The 20,303-nt window shown below is 40.5% G+C and overlaps 1 protein-coding gene across 3 annotated transcripts in view; it reads right to left on the reverse strand.

The window, feature by feature from the left end:
• Positions 1-20,303, reverse strand: part of LOC140342840 (far upstream element-binding protein 3-like) — a 106,034-nt gene that overhangs the window by 32,205 nt on the left and 53,526 nt on the right. For all 3 annotated transcript variants that reach the window (XM_072429206.1, XM_072429208.1, XM_072429207.1), the window contains exons 9-11: positions 14,634-14,736; positions 13,407-13,507; positions 12,386-12,518 (exon numbers count right to left, since the gene is read on the reverse strand). In XM_072429206.1, coding sequence (XP_072285307.1) covers positions 12,386-12,518; positions 13,407-13,507; positions 14,634-14,736 — 337 coding nt within the window. The remainder of the gene's footprint in view (positions 1-12,385; positions 12,519-13,406; positions 13,508-14,633; positions 14,737-20,303) is intronic.

The raw sequence follows: 20,303 nt of genomic DNA on the forward strand, positions 1-20,303 counted from the left end.
TGATATTTAATAAAATAGGTTTGCGATTTAGATAATTCTTTGTTTTGTTTGCCAATTTTTGGTAATGCCGGCCTGAAAAGTCCCATTGTTTGGTGGAATTTCACAAATTTATACTTAGCATCTATTAGGGATGTGGCCATGTTGAGAACGGATAGGTTGGATATCTTTATGAAATCAAAAGAAGCACATAGAATAATAGATTGCGCCCCCAAACACTTGTGCCAGTAGATTTTAAACAATTAATCGGGTTTTTAAAATGTGGAATAAACAGGGTTGCTTACACCGGCTGAGGTTTAGCTTTAAAAAATAAATAAAAAAAAAGGGATAGGAGTTTATTAGTCTACAGGTTTGAAACTTTTTTGAACCTCTCCTTGTTCTAAAACAAGACACTTATCTAATAGAACATGGCAACATCTAACTAGCCACTTAACGTAGTATTGTAAAATTCTTGTCTTTCTCTTTTGTTATGTGAATAGCATAATATAATAGCATCTTTGAATAGCTGTGATCAGTATCCAACTAAGTGCTACCTATATTTCCAACCTAGCCTATAGTGGCAGCTCTATCAACTCAACTGGAGGCGAAAAAAAAAAAAAAAAAAAGAAGACCTTCTGGCACGAACACATTAAAATGTAAATATATATCGGCTGAATGTATTAAAGGAAGCTGTGATAAGACAACAATCAGTGACATTGAGCCTAGCAAATGGTAGGGGTTTCAGGCGTTGAACAATTTTGCAGTAGAAAACGGTTGGAGGCTATAGCTCCTAAACAGATGAAAGATCCATAGAACAGGCATACAATAATATTCCTTTTCTTCTTTCAAGTGCAGAAAAAATAGCATTAGGGAATTCTTTTTTTTCTTGCAGACCTTTAAGGGACACACAAAAACCCCTGTATGCCAGCCCAGTATAGCCCTGGCTACTACCTGACAAGCTTCCCAGTACTTTCTTGTTTCACAGACTACAATCAACCATGAGTTTCCTCCAAAACATAAAAAAATAAAAATAAAATGTAGGCTGGAGTTTCGTAGAAAGGAAGTAGTAGGAATGTTACCTCCACATTCAGACATTTTAACCATGTGGCATATAGGTTCAAAGTAAGAAGCAAGGCCTCAGGTACAAATACAACCCAAACAGCTAGCATAAGATGAAGGCTGGATGACCTGAGGGGACCAAAGCCACTCTAGGTGAACAAAAGAAAAAGGAACAGAAGTTCAAGCAATAGCAGCAGTGAAGAGCTTCTTCAACTATGTATGAAGGGAAAGGAAGGGAAAGGAAGGAAAAGGGGGCATACTATACTCCATCCAGTGATCATCTCAGAGAACCCAGAAATCCAGTGGGAAGGGGTAATAAAGCCAACCAGCAACCAAAGTAAAAAAGGTATCCCTCAGTGCTTGACCTAACTGGCCCACTCACCAAGTCTTGAGACAAGATAAGCACTGAAGCAATTGCAGTGGCTTTGGGCCTGGAAATATTCAACTCCTGTTAGCAGAACATATTGGAAAGTCTAATAAGCACCCTAAACAGAACCCAGCATCCGGACTTGACAAACTAAAACCTAGGCAGAAGACAACTATGAAGGGTGGTTACAATAAAAGAGACAAAGGTCCAGCAACAATGAATGTAGAGCTTTGACTTAGGTAGCCTTAAACACTAGCAGAAAAAAAAACAGCCATACTGTTAAGGACCAATTATCCGGTAGGCAGCAGTACAACCCAAAAATACAAGATTTTCTGTATTTCTCGAAGGAAAAGAATTTTCGAAATCTGTCTTCCACTAACTTCCGGTCTGTAAGCCAGAGCATTTTTAGTATAGCAGACTGTTTTTTTAATTATCACCTGAAGTTAAAAAAAAAAAACCTGTAAAGCTGAAAATACGTGAGATGCATTGAGTGAGCATGCAACGCCATGCTGATCCCCCTGTAAGCAGCTCTGCTGTCCTTCGTCCCTCCGCAGCAGACTCAATCAGCTTCCCCACGGGCGGCAACGGGCATGGGATATATCGGGGCACCCCATCAGCCATCAGGATGAAGGGCTCCAAACAGGCCCAGTAAAGCTGGTCCCAAGATATCCAAGATGGTGGCGGCCTTGCCTCTCCAGCTGCAGCACATCCCCCCTCCCTCCACGAGGGTGAAGGGCGACGAGAGGTATCCCCCTGGGGCTATGGAGCACAGCCAGAAGGTAAGGCTACTCCTTTCCTACACAATAATACTGCCTCACTAGAGGCTTCCCCTCCACTCATTACTTCCGCTGAGGACCCTGAATCACCAATGACCTCCCAGGACACAGATTTAATGCAGAGTGCGCTCAAGCTTGCCTCATGAAGAGGACCACGTCTTCTAGCCTTCACAGCCCTCCTCGAACGCCTGATCAAGCCACTGGTTATCCTGGGGACGTCACCCTAATTGCCCACTTTGCATCCCTACTCAAAAGGGCAATAAACCCTTGATCAAAATTACTGCTAATTTAAAACAAGACTCATGCTCTTGGGCAGCAGTTAGATATAATAGAACAAAAATCCAATGAAATTATACATAGAGTGTCACAAAATACCACAGCTATTTCCTCGCAAGAAGATCGCCTGGAAATAGCTCTATTTGGAAATTCACAGAATCCACAGAGCACTGGGATCCCCTCCATTTCTCCATTGATAGATACCTAATACAACATTTTCACTGATCTTTCACTGGCCACTATCCAGAAGCAGAGAACCTTCAAGCCATTGCTACACACCCTTCTGAAGAATATGGTCAAATATCGATGGGCTCACCCTTTCAGACATGTTTGCATTACCACAATAACTTTTACTTATTTTCCAGGTTCTCAGAAGGTGATTTTACTAAAGAAACTGGGACTCATTTCTTCTGACCCTACGAACAAATCTCCAGCAGGTGGCATCACACCTCCTCTTTCCCCCATCTGGACTTAAACATCTAAGTTTTCTAAGACAAGGAGGAAGAGCTCCTAAATCTTCAATACAACCCAACAACCTAGTTGCTGCTTGCATGCAGAATGAGATACTTTTTTTTTCTGCTCGGCTCATTTCCTAATTTATAATCTCTGTAGCGTGAATATTCTATGTTTAATCGCCATCTTTTTTGGAGGCGGGTTCATGCTGGGCATGATCCGGCATCAAAAAGATAAATGGCTATTGTATTAGTCATAAATATAGAAAATTTGGTCTTTCTCCTGGTTACAACAACTGCCAGATGCCTTGATTGATCCAATTCAGATAAACATACAAAAGAAAATTGGGGCTTTTAATTGGGGCAGTAACAACAATTGGTATCATGAGTATATTCAAAATATATCCATTTATTTAAAATCATATCAAAACATATCAAACACGAAAACATCTCTAAAAATCACAAAATCTTCACGAGAATGTGTACAATTTTAGATAAATAGAAATATTGTTCGTTCTAGAGTTCTCTATGCATTTTGAGGCATTATTATTTCATAAAATACAGTATACACTTACATATATTCTGCTAGCCCTCCTCCCTCAAATCACAAAAAGCACCTTAGCATGGATGTTATATGGCATCAGATATAGGGGAGTTGCAAGATCATCAAACTGTCCATTTTATTAAATATCACATCTCCTTCTGAATAAATATATTTCAACATATCAATTATGGTGAGTTTTGTGTATTTTCACTGGTTAAAATGTAACTGATATGGTGGCTAAGTTAGAGGATAAATAAAATAGATTAGTATGCGTTAGAAACCTATAATTTTATGTGTCATGCTTTTGTACGTAACCGAAGGTGAAGTGAAGGGCAGAACATATTTTGTTTTATCGATCTTACTTAACAGAGTTGATTATTTTGGAGCTATTTTGGAGTTTAAGATTGCCCAGAAGGCTGAAGCAAATATTCATGAGCTGTATTAGCATATTGTTTTCGTTCTCCATTTCTGTATTTGAATGTTTGGAATAGTATATATTGCATTGTACCTATATTGTGGGACGTCACATCCATCCGGCGTCACCACACACACGTTGAAATATATTCAGAAGATGTGATATTTAATAAAGTGGACAGTTTGATGATCTTGCAACTCCCATATAACCATATAACATCAGCGCTGAGGTGCTTTCTGTGATTTGAGGGAGGAGGAGAGCTAACAAGAGTATATGAAAGTGTACACTGTATTTTATGAAATAAAAAAGACTTTGTGATTAATGTACTAATATCTAACGGTGATGAATATGTAAACCTTCTAGATCTTAGGAAGCAGATGATTATGCCGAGAAACGCGTAGATAACTAGAACGAATATTTTTCTGAAACTGTACACCATTCTTGAAGATTTTATGCGATTTTTAAAAATGAAATGAATAAAATGTTATGGTTTTAATGTTTGATATGTTTTGATATGATTTTAAATTAATTATCTTTTTTGAATATACCCATAATACCAACTGTTGTTACTGCCCTAAAAGCCCCAATTTTCTTTTGTATGTTTATGTGATTTAGTCATGAATATACAGATCGATGTTTGTCTCATGTATCAATGTACTGGTAGACATGAGGAAGTAGACATGAGGAAGTAAACATGGCCTTCCTAGAGCACAGGAGTATTTTTTTTTATTTACATACCTGCCTTTTTGATCAGATTTCTGATCCCTTCTTTTTTAATTTTTTTGCCTAAGGTATATGCTCTTTCCTTTAATGCATTTCCTTGAGTAACATGGAGGCATTTCCATTCCTTCAGTTTACCCCCCTCCCCCACCCAGTCCCCTAGTTCCTTCAGCAGGGAGATTCAGTCTCCAAGAAAAGTTTTCATTCCATTAGTGTGGTTCATGTGAGACAAGTGGCCCGGGGTACAGTTCACTAGCTTTCTGCATTTGATTTCTGAGGTCAATGCAATATTATCACTCCTTAGGGGTTGATGCACTGGGACTACAAGAGACACATTTTTGAACTACCTCTTACCCCAAGTATCTACATCGACGGTTCCCATTGGACTTCCTGGCGAACAGAAAAAAAAAAAAAAATTGGGATGTAACATTATGTCTCTCAAAGAAAGTATCTTTTTCCCTGAAACCTGAATATAAAGATTCAAAGAGCAGACATATTTTGGTAGTAGGTTCCCTAGGGGAATCAATGAGAAAAGACGTTTAAGGGGGGGATATGATCGCCCTGTCTAAATATATAAATGGTCCATATAGAGAACTCTCTTCCCCATTATTCATTTTGAGATCATTACAAGGAATAAGAGGGCACACTTTGTGTCTGGACGATAAGAAGTTTAAGCTCTGGATAAGGAAGGGATTCTTCACTGTAAGGTCTGTGAAAATGTGGAATCGGCTCCCTTAGGAAGTAGTTTCAGCAACTACTATGGATTAAGAAAAAGCTGGATGCTTTTCTAGAAACACAATTTAACTGGGTATTAAAAGCTTTAAAGTAAAGATAACAGATTGTTGATCCAGGGAACATCTGATTGCCTCACGGAATCAGGAAGGAACTTTTTTCCCCTGTTGAAGCAAATTGTACCAGGGTTTTTTTGCCTTTCTCTAGACCAACTATATCTTATAGGGCTTAAATATCTGGGATATGTTTATTTCCCTACTGGTTAAACTTGATGGACTTATGTCTTTTTTTAACCTAACCTACTATGTAACTATACTGGTTTATTACATTACATCTGTCCAATATGCCGCCTTCAACGAAATGCCTTAAAAAACCCTCTGTAACAGACTACACCCATTACTCAGCACCCCATAAACAATAGGGGAGGATTGACTATGTTTTTCTCCAATCCTCATGTATCCCACCACACAACCACGGCACGTATCCTCACTACATCCTGGTGAGACCATGACCCAGGGACGGTAAAATTGGAATGAAAAGAAAAAGGTGAAAAGCACTGGTGCTCACATTGGAGAATTAATGATTGATTACTAAGCGACATCCCCTTGACCAAGACTATTAGAAATCACCTATTTGATTTTTTTCCACCACAATGACGCCTGCGATACATATCAAGCGGTCAACTGAGAAGCCCATAAGGCCACTATCAGAGGACACAATTCCCCTTTCTACTAGACTTGAACAATCAGCTCAACTTATTACCCAGAAATAAACGGCTTTATTGTCACTTAAATCACAACAGAATACTCACCTAGATTTAAGATCACAAATAGAACAACTCAGGCAATTAAATGGAAATAAATCTATATTTAACTACAAGGGCAGAAAAATCACTACAATGGTCCAAACAACTCTTAACTTGGGGGGGCAAACTTGGTTCTCTCCTAGCCAATAGGCTCCACCACAAAAACAGAATGGCTGCCCGCCCAAAATTTGCAGAGGACTTTGGAAGACTTTCTTCTCAAAACCCAGCTTAAAACTAGAAACCTTCCATAACAACCTTTATGCGCCTCTACACAAACTCCCAGGGTCAGGGTGGATGCTTATCTATCGAGGATACCCCTACCTATTTCTAAGAAAACACATGTCAAGACTCTAGACAAGGCATTCACAGCAACCAAAGTTCTTGTGGCTTTTAAAAATCCAAAAGTGGGACAAGACTGCGCATGCGCCGGTCCGAATAGGCTGCTTCCTCTGGAGCTCCCGCGACTCACCGTCTTTTAGTGCGACTACCAGCTTGAAACGGCACTCTCCCCACACAATGGGCCGCAGGCAAGCTGTGCCCGCAGGCTGGAGATCGCAAGGGATCGAAGGCTATGGATGCCTTCTTTGCTCGCTCTGAGTCGGCTTCATCGTCACAGGAGCGGCTGACAAAATCTAAGATGGCCATGAGCAGGGGGAGGCCCCCAGGGGGACACAGACACGCAGTGAGAAATGGCCCAAAAGGATCCCCCGATCGCTCTATGACACAGAGCAATGTTCCCTAGCCTCCTCCAGTCCCCCACCATCACCTGCACACTTTATAGAGCCACATGGAAAGCCATCTGTAGCCGGTCTGGGTCTCACTAAAGCTGATCTGGAGGCCTGCATGTGTCACAGAGGCAACAGAAGCTTCAGGAAATGGCAAATCTGAAAAGTGATTTGGGAGACAGGATCCTAGCAGTTGAGACCAAAGGTACTCTTACCCAAACCACTGAGCAACACAGGGAGTGCCTGAATAAGCACTCCATGCTCCTACAGCATCTAGTTCTGCACCAGGACGATTTGGAAAATCGTCATAGGCGGAATAACATCCGCATCAGAGGCCTTCCAGAATCCATTGAACACGATGCACTACCAGAGGCAAGTCACCTCCTTACTCAACGTGATTTTAAGAGTTCCTAAGGGCTCCCCTATTAAGTTGGAAAGTGTTCAGAGTTCCCAACCCGAAAACCCCGGACATCTCCAGAACCAGATATATAATATGCAGGTTCTCTTCCTTCCCTGCCAGAGTCCATTGTGTCCGCTGCCAGAGCAAAAGATGATATTGTCTTCAGGGGTTCCCTTCATCATGCTTCTTCAGGATTTTTCTCGCCACACGCTGGCCCTCCGCAGAGCCCTTCGCCCGCTACTAGCAGTGCTGAGGGCACATAATGTATGATACAGATGGGGTTTCCTGTTCCATCTCCTGGCCTTCAAGGATGGGATCTCTGCTGTTTTCCGGTCTATGGCGGATCTACCCTTGTTTTTGGCTGCAGTTTCACTCCCAGATGTATCTTTACCAGAATGGCCCAAAGGGCCATGTGTTTTGGATTCCCTACCCAATACGGAGTTGTCAGTTCACCAGAGGCACAGGAATAGAAAGCTCTCCAAACTGGGTTCGACCATGTCATCACCATGATGGAAGTCCTAAACTGCACTGAGGACATCCTATCACTCCTGTACTGTGTTTTCTCCGATATGATTTTTCATATGGTTCGCAAGTATCTTGGTTGATAGACACTATACTTATACTATTGATTCTGGACTTTCAGGGATTCGTTAGTAATGTTTGTCAAGTTGTGCTTTCATCCTCCATGTGGTTATTGGTTAAGGGCTGATATATGCATATGGCAATCTTTGTCTTTCTACTATGCTTATTGCACTGCTATATTTAGATTGGGGTGTGTTTTCACAGACTGTTCAGATGGGCTATTTAATGCCCCTACTCCACGCTGGGTTGGATGGCGGGAGCCCCCACCCCACCTTAGCAGTCACAGTCTCCAGCTTAGGGTCCTCACCTGGACTGGTGAGGGGTTATCTATATTGAATAGTTAACCCTTCTCTTATTACCTCCCCACTCTCCCCAAATTCCTCCCCATTTTAGTGGGGAGTATCCCCCCCTTTTTGTTAAATACAGAATAGGTTTGCATTTTGGTTACATCTTTTTAGGAATCCTAGGTGTGGTGGGGCTTAACCAATTGAAACGCTGTCTGATGCAGCATCAGATGGTTGATGTCTGGAGAATACTCCATCCCTCGGATAGGGATTATACCTTTATTTCCCCTAAGTCCCACCAGATGTATTCCCGCATTGATTATTTCTGGTTGCGTCATACAAATCTAGCACAGGTACAGGATTGCGCAATTGGGATTATCTGACCATGCCCCAGGTTCCTACGCTTAGTACTGCATCACACCCCTCTCCCAAGACATGGCAGTGGAGGTTAAACGAGTCATTATTCAAGAGCCTGTAACCAAAACAGCAGTGTCCACTGAACTACTGGCCACATATTATGCCTATGGTTGTTTGGGAGGACTACAAGGCTGTGATACAGGGGGTGCTCATAAAACATGGCGCTAGACTTAAAAAAGCAGCACAACTTGAAATTTCAGCTCTGGCCACTAGAGTACAGGAATTGGAACTCAAACGTAAAAAAACTTTAGATACGGAGGTAAGAAAAGAGCTTACACTCACCAGAGAAAAACTTGCTTCTTTATGTCTGAACAAGGCTAAAGCTGGCTATATGCCGGCAAATATTTTATGAGTATGGCAAAAAAAGCAGCAGGACCTTGGCGAATGCTCTGCGAGCTTAAAGAGCACACACTTATATTCCTATTGTAGTGCACAAAGGAGGCCGCAAAGTCCACCTAGTTAAAGATATAGCTATGGGGTTCAGGGATTACTATTCCAATCTATATAATCTGGATGTGAACCAACCCAGAGAAATGGGTGGCCGGAATCGCAGTGTTTTAATCAATCAGTATTTGACTAGGTCTGGGATGCCGTGGCTCTGAGGAAGACTGTGCTACTTTAGAGGCACCCTTAACTAAAAGGCGATTGGATCCACCCGGCCTGGGAAGTCCCCGGGTCCGGACAGGTTCACTTTGTCCTACTACAAAACGTTCATGGAAACGCTAACTCACAACTTTTTGAAGACGTACAACTCCCTTACGGAGGGATGCGGCTTTCCCGCAGATTCGTTAAGAGCACATATTGCAGTGATTCACAAAGAAGGGAATGACCCTCTTTCCTACAGACCTCTCTCTCAAGATCTTAAATTTTTCACCAAAATCCTTGCATCCTATTTAGAAGCCTTGATGTATAAAAGTTAGTACATCTGGACCAGGTTGGGTTCATTGCTACAGGGACAACACTATTAGGAGTGTTAAACTGGATTTTTGCCACCTGTACTCAAAACACTCCAGCCTTTCTACTATCTACGGATGCAGAAAAGGCCTTTGATAGGGTTAATTGGCAATTTATGTCCCAAACCTTAGCCTTTTTTTTTTTAGCCTTTTTTGGATAAGAACATGCTCACCTAGATAAATTCAGTCTACTCCACTGTTTTTTTTGTCTGAGTCTTTTCCTATAACCAACAGCACTAGCAGGGATGTCCCTTATCCCCGCTCATTTTTGTTTTGATTTTAGAGCCTTTGTTATGTAAGATACCTTCTTCCAGATCTCAGGGGTCTCAAATTAGGCAATTCAGAACTGAAGGTAGCAGAACACGCTGATGATTTGATTTTTCTTATCTCCAACCCCCTGGTCACACTCCCTAACCTCTTACAGGCCATGAAAGAATATGGGCACCTTTCAAATTTTAAAGTACATTTTCTAAGTGTGCGGCTCTAAACATATCACTCTCCCCGGACCAACAGAGGCATATGACTAGTAATTTCCTATTTAAGTGGAATGATACTAATACTTAGGGGTCCAAATCGCTTTAGACTTGTCACGATTATTCACTTCAAATTTTAACCCAGTCCTACATACTACCGTGTTTCCCCGAAAGTAAGACCTACCCCGAAAATAAGACCTAGCACTTTTCCCCCAACCTGCCCTAATATAAGACCTTAAAAAAAAAAAATTAAAATAATATACTCACCTGATACGCGATCCTGCGTGTGTCTCTGGCTGCAGCATGTCTCTCTTCTCTCCTCTGCCAGCATCGTGTCTTTTCCTGTTTGTAAAGCAGAGCGAAAGAAACCGGCACAGTGCCACCTGCTGTTCCCTGTCCTAACTGCCGAACAGTGGAAAAAAAGCACAGAGTGATCAGAAGGGGAATTTGGGAATATGGTGTTTTTTTTCACATAAGATCAACGCATTCACCTTGTACACACCAAAATCCATGGCAGGCCTAGGGGTCCCCAATCTTATGCTGTACCATCGCGTCATACAGATAGCTGCTCTGGGCCAGACCACTATGCTGCACCCTAGACCACACTGGACAGCTATAGAAGATTTCTCTTGCCCCTCTATCCCCATTGAGGTACTGACGTGGATTATCAGCTAAGAGAAGGCCAGCCATTCTCTGGCCAGGGCTCTCTTACGCGCTCTCAGTTTGGGACAGCCAAAAAAAAAAAAAAAAACGGCTCTTTCATTTTGTGCATTTCCCTCTAGCGTCCCTGTAGGGCAACCCAGAGTTTTCTCCCGGATGTGATCAGTTGCAATTTAAATGGTGGATAAATATAGGGATTTTTATAAATTGGTGAGCTGTTAGATGGTAAAATTATTGGTATGTCGGTTTAAACATTCCTTAGCAACATCAGAAGTTTTCAGTTACATGCAACTGAGATAATTTTTGCAAGCCAAGACCAAGGGGACGACGCCACCACTACAGTACACAGCATTCAAAAGGTCTTGTTGCTCCATCACCAAGGCAAAAGGTAGAATTCCAGATATATACCTCAGTCTCTGATTCCCATAAAAAACTTTTTTTTTATATGAAACAATAGGAAACAGACTTGGAGATGGAGTGAGAGATCCAGGAATGGCAGGATACTAAGTGAGAGATCCAGGAATGGCAGGATACTAAGAATTCCCTTCTCCTCTATTTCACTAAATACATTACTTATAGAAGCTAACTATGAAGTCTTAATGAGATGGTATATGGTGCCTATAACAATTGGACACACTACTTCATGCTTGGTGGCGCTGCCCCTGAGTCCAGAGATTTTGGATTTTACATTGTGATCTTCTCGGTACTGCATACTGTATTAATCTACTTAAACGTGTTGGTAGTGCTCTGTTCTCTAAACTAGATGATTCAAACTCAAAATCTTCTTAAAGCATGCACAGACAGTGCTTTTTGTTTAATTTTGGGGCCCCAAGCATGCGCAGACTACGTCACTTAAACTCCTGCCTGCGCAGTGCAAGATCGGGCGACATAGGCAGAATTAGGAATAAGAAAGACGATGGCACCAGGGAAGACATCCTCCGCCAGACATAGGCGGATAACAAGATGAGGTGGGACCCAATCCAGGAAACCTCTAGAGGGATCTGCAGAAGTAAAGATTTCTTTTTAGGTTATTTCCGCTTCAATACTTAGAGACTGAACTATAAGACGTGTACAGGACAAAATTTTGGACTTTTCAGACCTTGCTTGTTTCTTCTCAACGGTTTGCCTATTTGTAAAGCCAATATTAGAGCGGCAGAGCATACACTTAAAAAAAAAAAAAAAAAAGTCTGCTTTTCCTAATCAGTTTTCTATAAGGCAGTAGGTATGTAATAGGTTCAAAGTAGAAATTATCTAAATTTACATTCTCAAGCACTGTTCATTACGCCAACATAACTTTAGTTTACATTGCATTTTAATACTAGCACACCTTTGTTGCAAGACCAGTTCTGTCACAGACACTAATCTAATCTCATATTAAGGATCAGGCACCAATCAGCAAGGTAGCCCCGACAGCTAATCATAGTAATCACGAAGATTTTCATATATTTCCCTTACACACAAACAGATCTGCAGACAAGCTGCTGTTCAGAAAGCAGAATAGCAACAGGTAAAGTTAACAGTTGCCAAGGTGCATTAAAATATGTAAAAAAAATAAATTTTAATCAATTTGTCAGTTTATAACATTTTACAAATTAAACCCCGGTTTATTTAAAGATAAATGCACCACATCTATGAACACCGAATCTATTTATATCTGCAAATACTTGCCATAAGAAATTTAGCTTTGTGCAGACTAAAGAAAACAAACCCTTCGTGAAGGTTATGTGTGCACACCGTTGGAAGTGGTGGTGTATTATGGCAATACCTACCCTTACCGATGACAAGCCCACATTTGTCTGCAGGCACAGTGTAGGTTATCTCTTGCATTCCTCCTGATGTACAAATATTCCACTCGCGACTGCGCCCCCTACCCATCGCCAAGCCACCAAAACCATCCCGTTCCTGCAGACAGCATGCAAATTCAGAAAAACAGGAATGAAACCTTACCATATATATGATTAGGGATGCAATAAGTAACCTTGTTTAAATTGCATCAATAAACTGGGTTTTTTCCATAAATAGTTTATCATTTTACATGCACTGTAGGTAGACTTTATATTTTTTACATGCTTTGCTTCCAGCTTATGATTTTCTGCTACTGTCTATAAATTAGCCAAACTAAATACAAACAGCCCACTCCCTGTGCAGCCAATAACTCAACATTGGTTACAAGGGAGAAAAAAAAAGTAATTGCACAGAATTACTAAGTATTCCCTCTACATTTTAAATACATTTTAAACTAAATTAAATCAAAAATGTGCAAGCATGTAAAATTCCAACATAAATTCTAACACTAGATATATATTCACTCACAAGGAACTCTCTGCAATTAGTATCCCTACCACATGTTTACTCTATAGTGTTTGCACATGTTCTTGTGGGTATCTGAACGTTTCCAAACTCTAGATTAAAACCCACATAAAAAAATGTTTAGATACATTTAAATTCACAGCTGTGTGGCAGGATTGCCATTTAGTGCCCAATCGGTTTAAAAAGCTCAATTTTTAAATTCTGTTTGACAATCAGAGCACACAATTGGTGCGTTCTGACCTGACAGAATGCATGACTTAAAGGATGAAAAAGAATTTCCTATCTATTGTCAGACATTTCTGAGTAAACATTAATATTGTAATGCACATTAGCTTAATAAAACTACAAAAAAAATATTAAAAACTGTTTATTTGTGTTCTATGCTCATTTTTATATTGTCTTTTCACGCATTTCAACTTTGTGTAAATCAGGTGCAAGCATAAAATGTCAGTACGTATCCACAGAGTTCCAGTTTCTCACCTGTGCTGTCACAATGAGCTCATTGATGATATGTGCTGCGTGCTGACACCGGTCAGGGAGGCCCATTACTTGCGCCACTCTTTCAGGGGCGATTCCATCATCTGCAGGAGGCAAACACAACCAAAGCAAACCATTTAGCCCCATGTGCTGAAAATCCAGCTGTTTTGTAGTGCCGTTTCGTAGAAATAAAAACAGGCAAGCAAATGTTGTAACTCTGCTTGAAATCTGCAGATTATGCATAACAGGCTTCTGCAAAAACATATCTATGCGCAGAGAAAGAAAAACTGTAAACAATGCCAAGCTGTCATATATATACTGTGATATAGCAAATATGTTGTTTAACAGCATTCCAAATAAAACCTCTAATGATTAAAGAGGAACACCAGAAAGAAAAACAGCGTTAAATAACAAACGTAGGCTGTTTTGATGGAGAATTAAGTTTTTCTCACACAGTCAAGGGCTGGGCTAGCCACCACCTAAAACTCTTTGTTGGTTCTTCAGTGTGAAAGGCAGCCTTAGTGACCAACAAGAAACTGCAGAAGGTGGGGGTCAATTTTAAAGTTCATGGCAAATATTTTAACACAGAGCCCTCAAATATTATCAAAGCTTAAAACATTTTGAAGGCGCTAGAAGCAAGAACAGCTCAGAAATGGATATGCTACTGGGTATACTCTGAATAATCTAAATCCATCACAGAACACAAACTTGTTATTGAATGAATTAAAAATTTAAAAAGTACCTTATGAGTTATACTGTCATCAAAAGGAGGATTGGACACAGGCAAAAAAAAAAAAAAAAATGTTGTAGGCTAGCACAGAATAACCCCTCCAACCAGTATGCTGCATGACTCACTTTGTTGCAAGAAGTATCAAGAACATGGCAATTAAAATAAAATGGAGGAACCAGTGCTCCTCAACCGACTGCCAGAAAAGGACATTTGAGAAAGTACAAAAATCCTTAGTACTATTCTTCTTAGTGGCATGTGTTTCTGGGTTTACTAATCACTGTAGCACGTGGTATTCAGTGAGAGTAAGGACGACTTGTCAATTTTATTCATCATTTTGGATGGCCCTGTCCTGTGACAATTTTAGGTCTTAATCCTTGTGGGACTGTATTTTGGTGTTCTAAAAAATAAAATATGTCCATCAGTAAATCATAAAAGATGCGCCTCCCTCTAAACCCCTACTAAGCCATATACCAAATAACGTTAAATTGTACAATACAAACCTGGTTTAAACTGAACTCTTACACTGGCATCATTTTGAATTTTTTTGATCATTTCCCCATTTCTTCCAATTACAATTCCCACAGCAAATCTAGGTACAGACACCTGGGCAGTGTGAAAAATGGGTAAAAGTGAGATAAGGTAGCAACAAGAAATCACAGTGCAGTTACATAGTTACATAGTAGGTTAGGTTGAAAAAAAGACATAAGTGCATCAAGTTCAACCACTAGGGAAATAAGGAAATAAAACATATCCCAGAAATAAAAGCCTAGAAGACATAGTTGGTCCAGAGGAAGGCAAAAAAAAAACAAAAAAAAAAACCCTGGTACAATTTTGCTTTAACAGGGGAAAAAAAATTTCTTCCTGATTGCATGAGGCAATCGGATGTTCCCTGGATCAAAAGTCGCTGGTATTTTTACTTTAAATCCTTAATATCCAGTGATATTCTGTGCTTCTAGAAAAACATTCAGCTTTTTCTTAAAGCAATATATAGTAGTTGCTGAAACTTCTTCCTGAGGGAGACGATTCCACATTTTCACAGACCTTACAGTAAAGAATCTCTTCCTTATCCGGAGCTTAAACTTCTTTTCCTCCAGATGCAAAGAGTGCCCTATTGTTCTTTGTAATGATCTCAAAGTGAATAATGGGGAAGAGAGTTCTCTATATGGACCATTTATATATTTATACAGGGTGATCATATCCCCCCCCTTATACGTCTCTTCTCAAGGGAGAATAGATTCAGTTCAGCTAATCTCTCCTCATAGCTGAGCTCCTCCATTACTTTTATTAGTTTAGTTGTCCTTCTCTGCACTCTCTCTAATTCAACAATGTCCTTTTTGTGAACTGGTGCCCAAAACTGGACTGCATATTCCAGATGTGGTCGGACCAATGCTTTTTACAGGGGCAGGATAATGTCTCCATCTGCAGTCTATTGCTCTTTTAATACAAGAAAGTATTTTACTAGCTTTAGATATTGCAGCTTGGCATTGCATGCCGTTATTAAGTCTATGATCTACCAGAACCCCCAGATCCTTTTCCATTTCTGACTCCCCCAAATGTATTCCCCCATAGACACTATGAAGCATGCATGTTGTTAGCTCCCAAGTGCATAACTTTACATTTATCTGTATTAAATGTCATTTGCCACCTGGCTGCCCAATCAAACAGCACATTCAGGTCTGCTTGAAGATTATAGACATCCTTTATGGACTTAATTCCATTACATAGTTTGGTGTCATCTGCAAACACAGAAATGGTACTTTTAATCCCAAACTCTATATCATTTATAAAGATGTTAAACAGTAAAGGTCCCAACACTGAACCCTGGGGTACACCACTAATAACCTTAGACCATTCGGAGTATAAATCATTAATTACAACTCTCTGGATACAATCTTTAAGCCAGTTCTCTATCCATTTATAGATTGACTTTTCTAAAACTATCGACCCTAACTTGCATTATCACCATCTGTGGGGTACAGTGTCAAATACTTTTAGTCCATTTCTAATGTTTTAGTTGGAACAAAAATTTTGGTTTCAATTGATTTTTACTGGGTTTAAAATAAATATAACAAAAATACGAGGAAAGAAAAATGCAACCAGGTATGTGTATATGTATATGTATATATATAAAAATCCATCAATCATATGTAACATTTACATTACAATTTTGCATACTATTGGATGGGAGGGTGTGGTTCCTCCAGTTTTTTGCAATTGTTCGCTTGGCCACAAGGGGGGATGTGTGCACACAATTGAAAATGGGTGTCTGTGAGGTTAGAGGGTTTTAATTGTAGTAGGACTACTCAAGAGTCTCTGGCTATATATGTTTGGCAAATAAGGTACCAACAGCCTAAACACTCTGCCCTAAAATCTTATTACTGAGGGACAAGTCCACCATATATGCATTTCTGTACCTATCTCCTGACATCCACTAAAACATAAGCCAGACACAGTCTGAGACACGTCTCATATCACCTCATCATTACGCTGAAGGCCGATTACATTGGTTTACACGGATTACACAGTATATTGGTTAAACATTTAGAAATTCTAGCGCAGTTGCCGAACCATTCCTCATCTGGTCTTGTGCTTCTTAAATCTCTTTCCCATTGGGATATGCAGGAGTGTAATGATGCCCTAGTCACCTCAATTAGCTTAGAATACAGCACTGTAATTTGTTTGGGGCATAGGGGAGTTCTAAAACATATATGTTCAAACACTGTTCATTTAGCCATGAGGTCCAACCCATGGGTCAGGGAGTTGATCCAATGTCCTGGCGCTTGGTGTGTTGAACAGATATCCTCCCAGCAAATAATTCCCTTCCTGCCTAGTAGGGAGTACACCGTCTCATAGTTGTGTGCCGACCACCAATTAAAGGCCACTGGTGACTTCATTATAGGTGGAAATAGGGTGTTTTGTTGGATAGCAAGTAGAGGGAGGTGTGGTGACATAAGACCGGCAAGTATTTGATTCCATCCCACACCGAGTATTTGTCCGAGGTGAATGCTCATATTTCTAGGCTATAGTTTATAGGGGAGCCAAGGGAGAGAGCTTTAATTCATTGGATGAATCAAGTCAGACTCCAATTAAACCCACGTTGGGGCTGCATGACCTACTAAAAGACGTTAAGGGAGCGATTTGAGCAGCCTGATCATATTTTAAATATTTGGCACAGCTAGACCTCCCTGGCATATATAAGCGTACATATTTTTTTGTGGTACTCTGGATTTATTATTCCAGATGAAAGAACAGTTTTTTGGAATGCTCGACATGTGTGTTGGTACATGGACTGGAAGCGTCCTAAAATACTACAACAATTTTGGAAGTACAGTAATTTTCACCGAATTTATCCTGTCCAGCCATGAAATGGGAGGAGAACTCCATTTAGTTAATAATTGTTTTAGTTGTGTAATTAAGGGGGGGATAGTTGGTGGACAGAAGGGTTTCATAGGTCGGAGTAAGTTTAATACCTAAATATTCTAAATGATAAGGTGCCCATATAACCTGTAACGCTCCTTGGAGTGTTGAGCACAACTACTCCGGTAAATTCAGGTCAAGAGCTATGAATTTCCGTTCATTAACTATCAGCCCAGAAATTTGAGTAAACTCTTTCAGTACCATGAACAGATTTGGAATAGAGATCACTAGTTGAGAAATGGTTACTAGTGTATCATCCGCAAATAGGTTTATTTTATATATGTTGTGGGCGATCTCTATACCATGCACATTGCTTTTCTCCCTGAGCAGCTGTGCCATTGGCTTCAGTGCCAAAATAAACAGCAGAGGCGACAAGGGACATCCCTGCCTCGTACCTCAGAGAATGGAGAGGAATAGTATGAAGAGTATCTTACCCTTGCCGCAGGCGTGGAGTAAAGTGCTCTCAACCAAACCATAAAGTGTGATTGGAAACCCCACTTTGGAAAGATATAAAATAAACAGTCCCACGAAATGGAATCAAAAGCTTTTTGTATATCCAAAGCCAATAGCATACTAGGGATTCGTTTTTGTTGTATTAGGTGTACTAACCTAATTATTTTCCTCGTGCTATCCCCGATGCTTGTCTATTTGGGACAAACCCAGCCTGGTCTTTATCTATCAGATTAACTAGGAATTTGTTTATTCTGTTGCCTAAAATTTTGGTCAGCACTATCAATATTACGTGGGTCTAGATCATCACAATATTAGCTTAAAGAGTTTTTGCATATAGTTGGGGGGGGCGAATATTTTGGAAAATTCTTATAGTACAGGGTGGAAATCCACCCAGCCCTGGTGATTTGGTTGCTTTCAGAATTTTTATCGTTGCCGGAATCTCAAACGAGATTCTGGATTCCATTGACTTAGCCATATGTGGATTTAAAGTCGGGAGAGACAGATTAGGAAAAAAAATAAAAAGCTAGCTCAGAGCTGAAAGCGTCAAACAGTCTATATAGTTTAGAGAGTTTTTTCTTAAATATTTTACAAATTGTCACTGGATTAGCCGTGACATTATCATTGGAAAGCCGTAGCTCTATTGGAGGTGTGTGAGAATGTTTGGGGTAAAGTCTGATGGCTAGCATGAGTCCAGGTTTATTTGCTCCCACATAGTAATTTCTCCTAGACCATCAGATTTGTTTCTCCACCTGGCTAGTAAAGTGATCAGCTACCCTGGTCTGGTGTGTTTTCTTGTACAGGTGTTTAGACAGGCTACTTTTCAGCCGTGTTCTAATTGTTCTAGAGTAAGTTTGAGTTCTGTTATTTTCTGGTTCCTAGCTTTTTTGGATTAGAGCTCCCCGTATGGTCGCCTTATGGACGGTCCCATATGCGATAGGTGACGTCACCGAGGGGCTATTGATATCAAAATACCGTGACAACGCTGATTCGATCTCCTTTGTCACAGCCAGAGACGAAAGTAGCGTGTCTTTGAGAGGCCATTGAAACTCGGGGGTCAAAGGATAAACATTGTACCATCAGTGGAGAATGGTCAAACCAGGGGGTAGACAAAATTTTAGATTTGAGTACTCGGAAAGAAAATGTCAGAACAACAATTTTAAGCAATGGATTTTATTGACCCTATTGCAACAAATAGATGTGAACTGGATGGCATTTAGATTGCTAAAGTACTGCAAACCAATAATAATTTCCATCTTTTTTTTTTTATTATTCGCTTTAATTCACTTTTTTAATTTTCTTTAAATCCTTGTCATCCTTTATCCACTGTTAGGAGGAGTGCACAACATGAATGGTATCAAATCAGCACTCAAACAAGCCTTTTTGCAGATCATGAGTTCAAACTGGCTGTTGGTGGACCTTGATGGGGGTTGACCCGGAAATGCCTCCGAGAACAACCTAGCAAGAGGATTCCAGCTGGAGGTCGGAAGCAAGAAGAGATAACTGCCCTGTGAGCAGGAATGACAAACCTTACCAGTTGTTGGGTATGGGGTGTGCATTGAGAAATCTACTTCTCCAAATACCCTGCCAGTTGTGAAAACATCGCTGTTATCTGATGACCCCCAAAGGAGTCTGAAACTAGCTGGTTAGCGGAGTCAGAGGACTTGCCCCCAATGCAACAATGATACCTACTGGAGAATATTGGTGGGCACCTGTGAGCAGTATTTTGCGGAAGAAGGGGGACACCTGAGTAAGGGGTGGATGCATGGGTGTGGCTGAATGTGGCCAGGGGTCCTGGAGATGTATAAGAAGGAACAACAGCCACAATCTCTGATACCTCTTATTTCTCCTCTTATTGCCTCTTTTCTCTCTCCAATTTTCTTGGAACCCAGCCAAGGTGCAGGACACAGAGGACAGGCTCTTTGCGTAACATATCATTTTACTTTGTCTATGTGAACATTATTTAGCTTATTTGGAATAATTGCTGATTGCTTGTTAATTCTTTTCTCTGTTAATACATATCTTGTTATTTAAGATCTGTGTGATTATTAAGCTAATAGAGACTTAAGGTGCGTACACACTTCCAATTTTTATCGTTCCAATCGAACGACGAACGATCGATTGGGCAAAAAATCGTTCGTAAAAAAGTAACCAACGACGCCGACGAACGAGGAAAATTGTTGGAAACGAACGACCGGACCGGCGGATCGGATTGGGCGACGATCGTTGAACATCGTTCGTGTGTACGGTCGTTCGTTGATCGTTCATGGTCTGAGCATGCGTGATGAACGAACGTCCGTTCA

The sequence above is a fragment of the Pyxicephalus adspersus genome, chromosome W (assembly GCF_032062135.1).
Source record: "Pyxicephalus adspersus chromosome W, UCB_Pads_2.0, whole genome shotgun sequence".
NCBI lineage: Eukaryota > Metazoa > Chordata > Amphibia > Anura > Pyxicephalidae > Pyxicephalus > Pyxicephalus adspersus.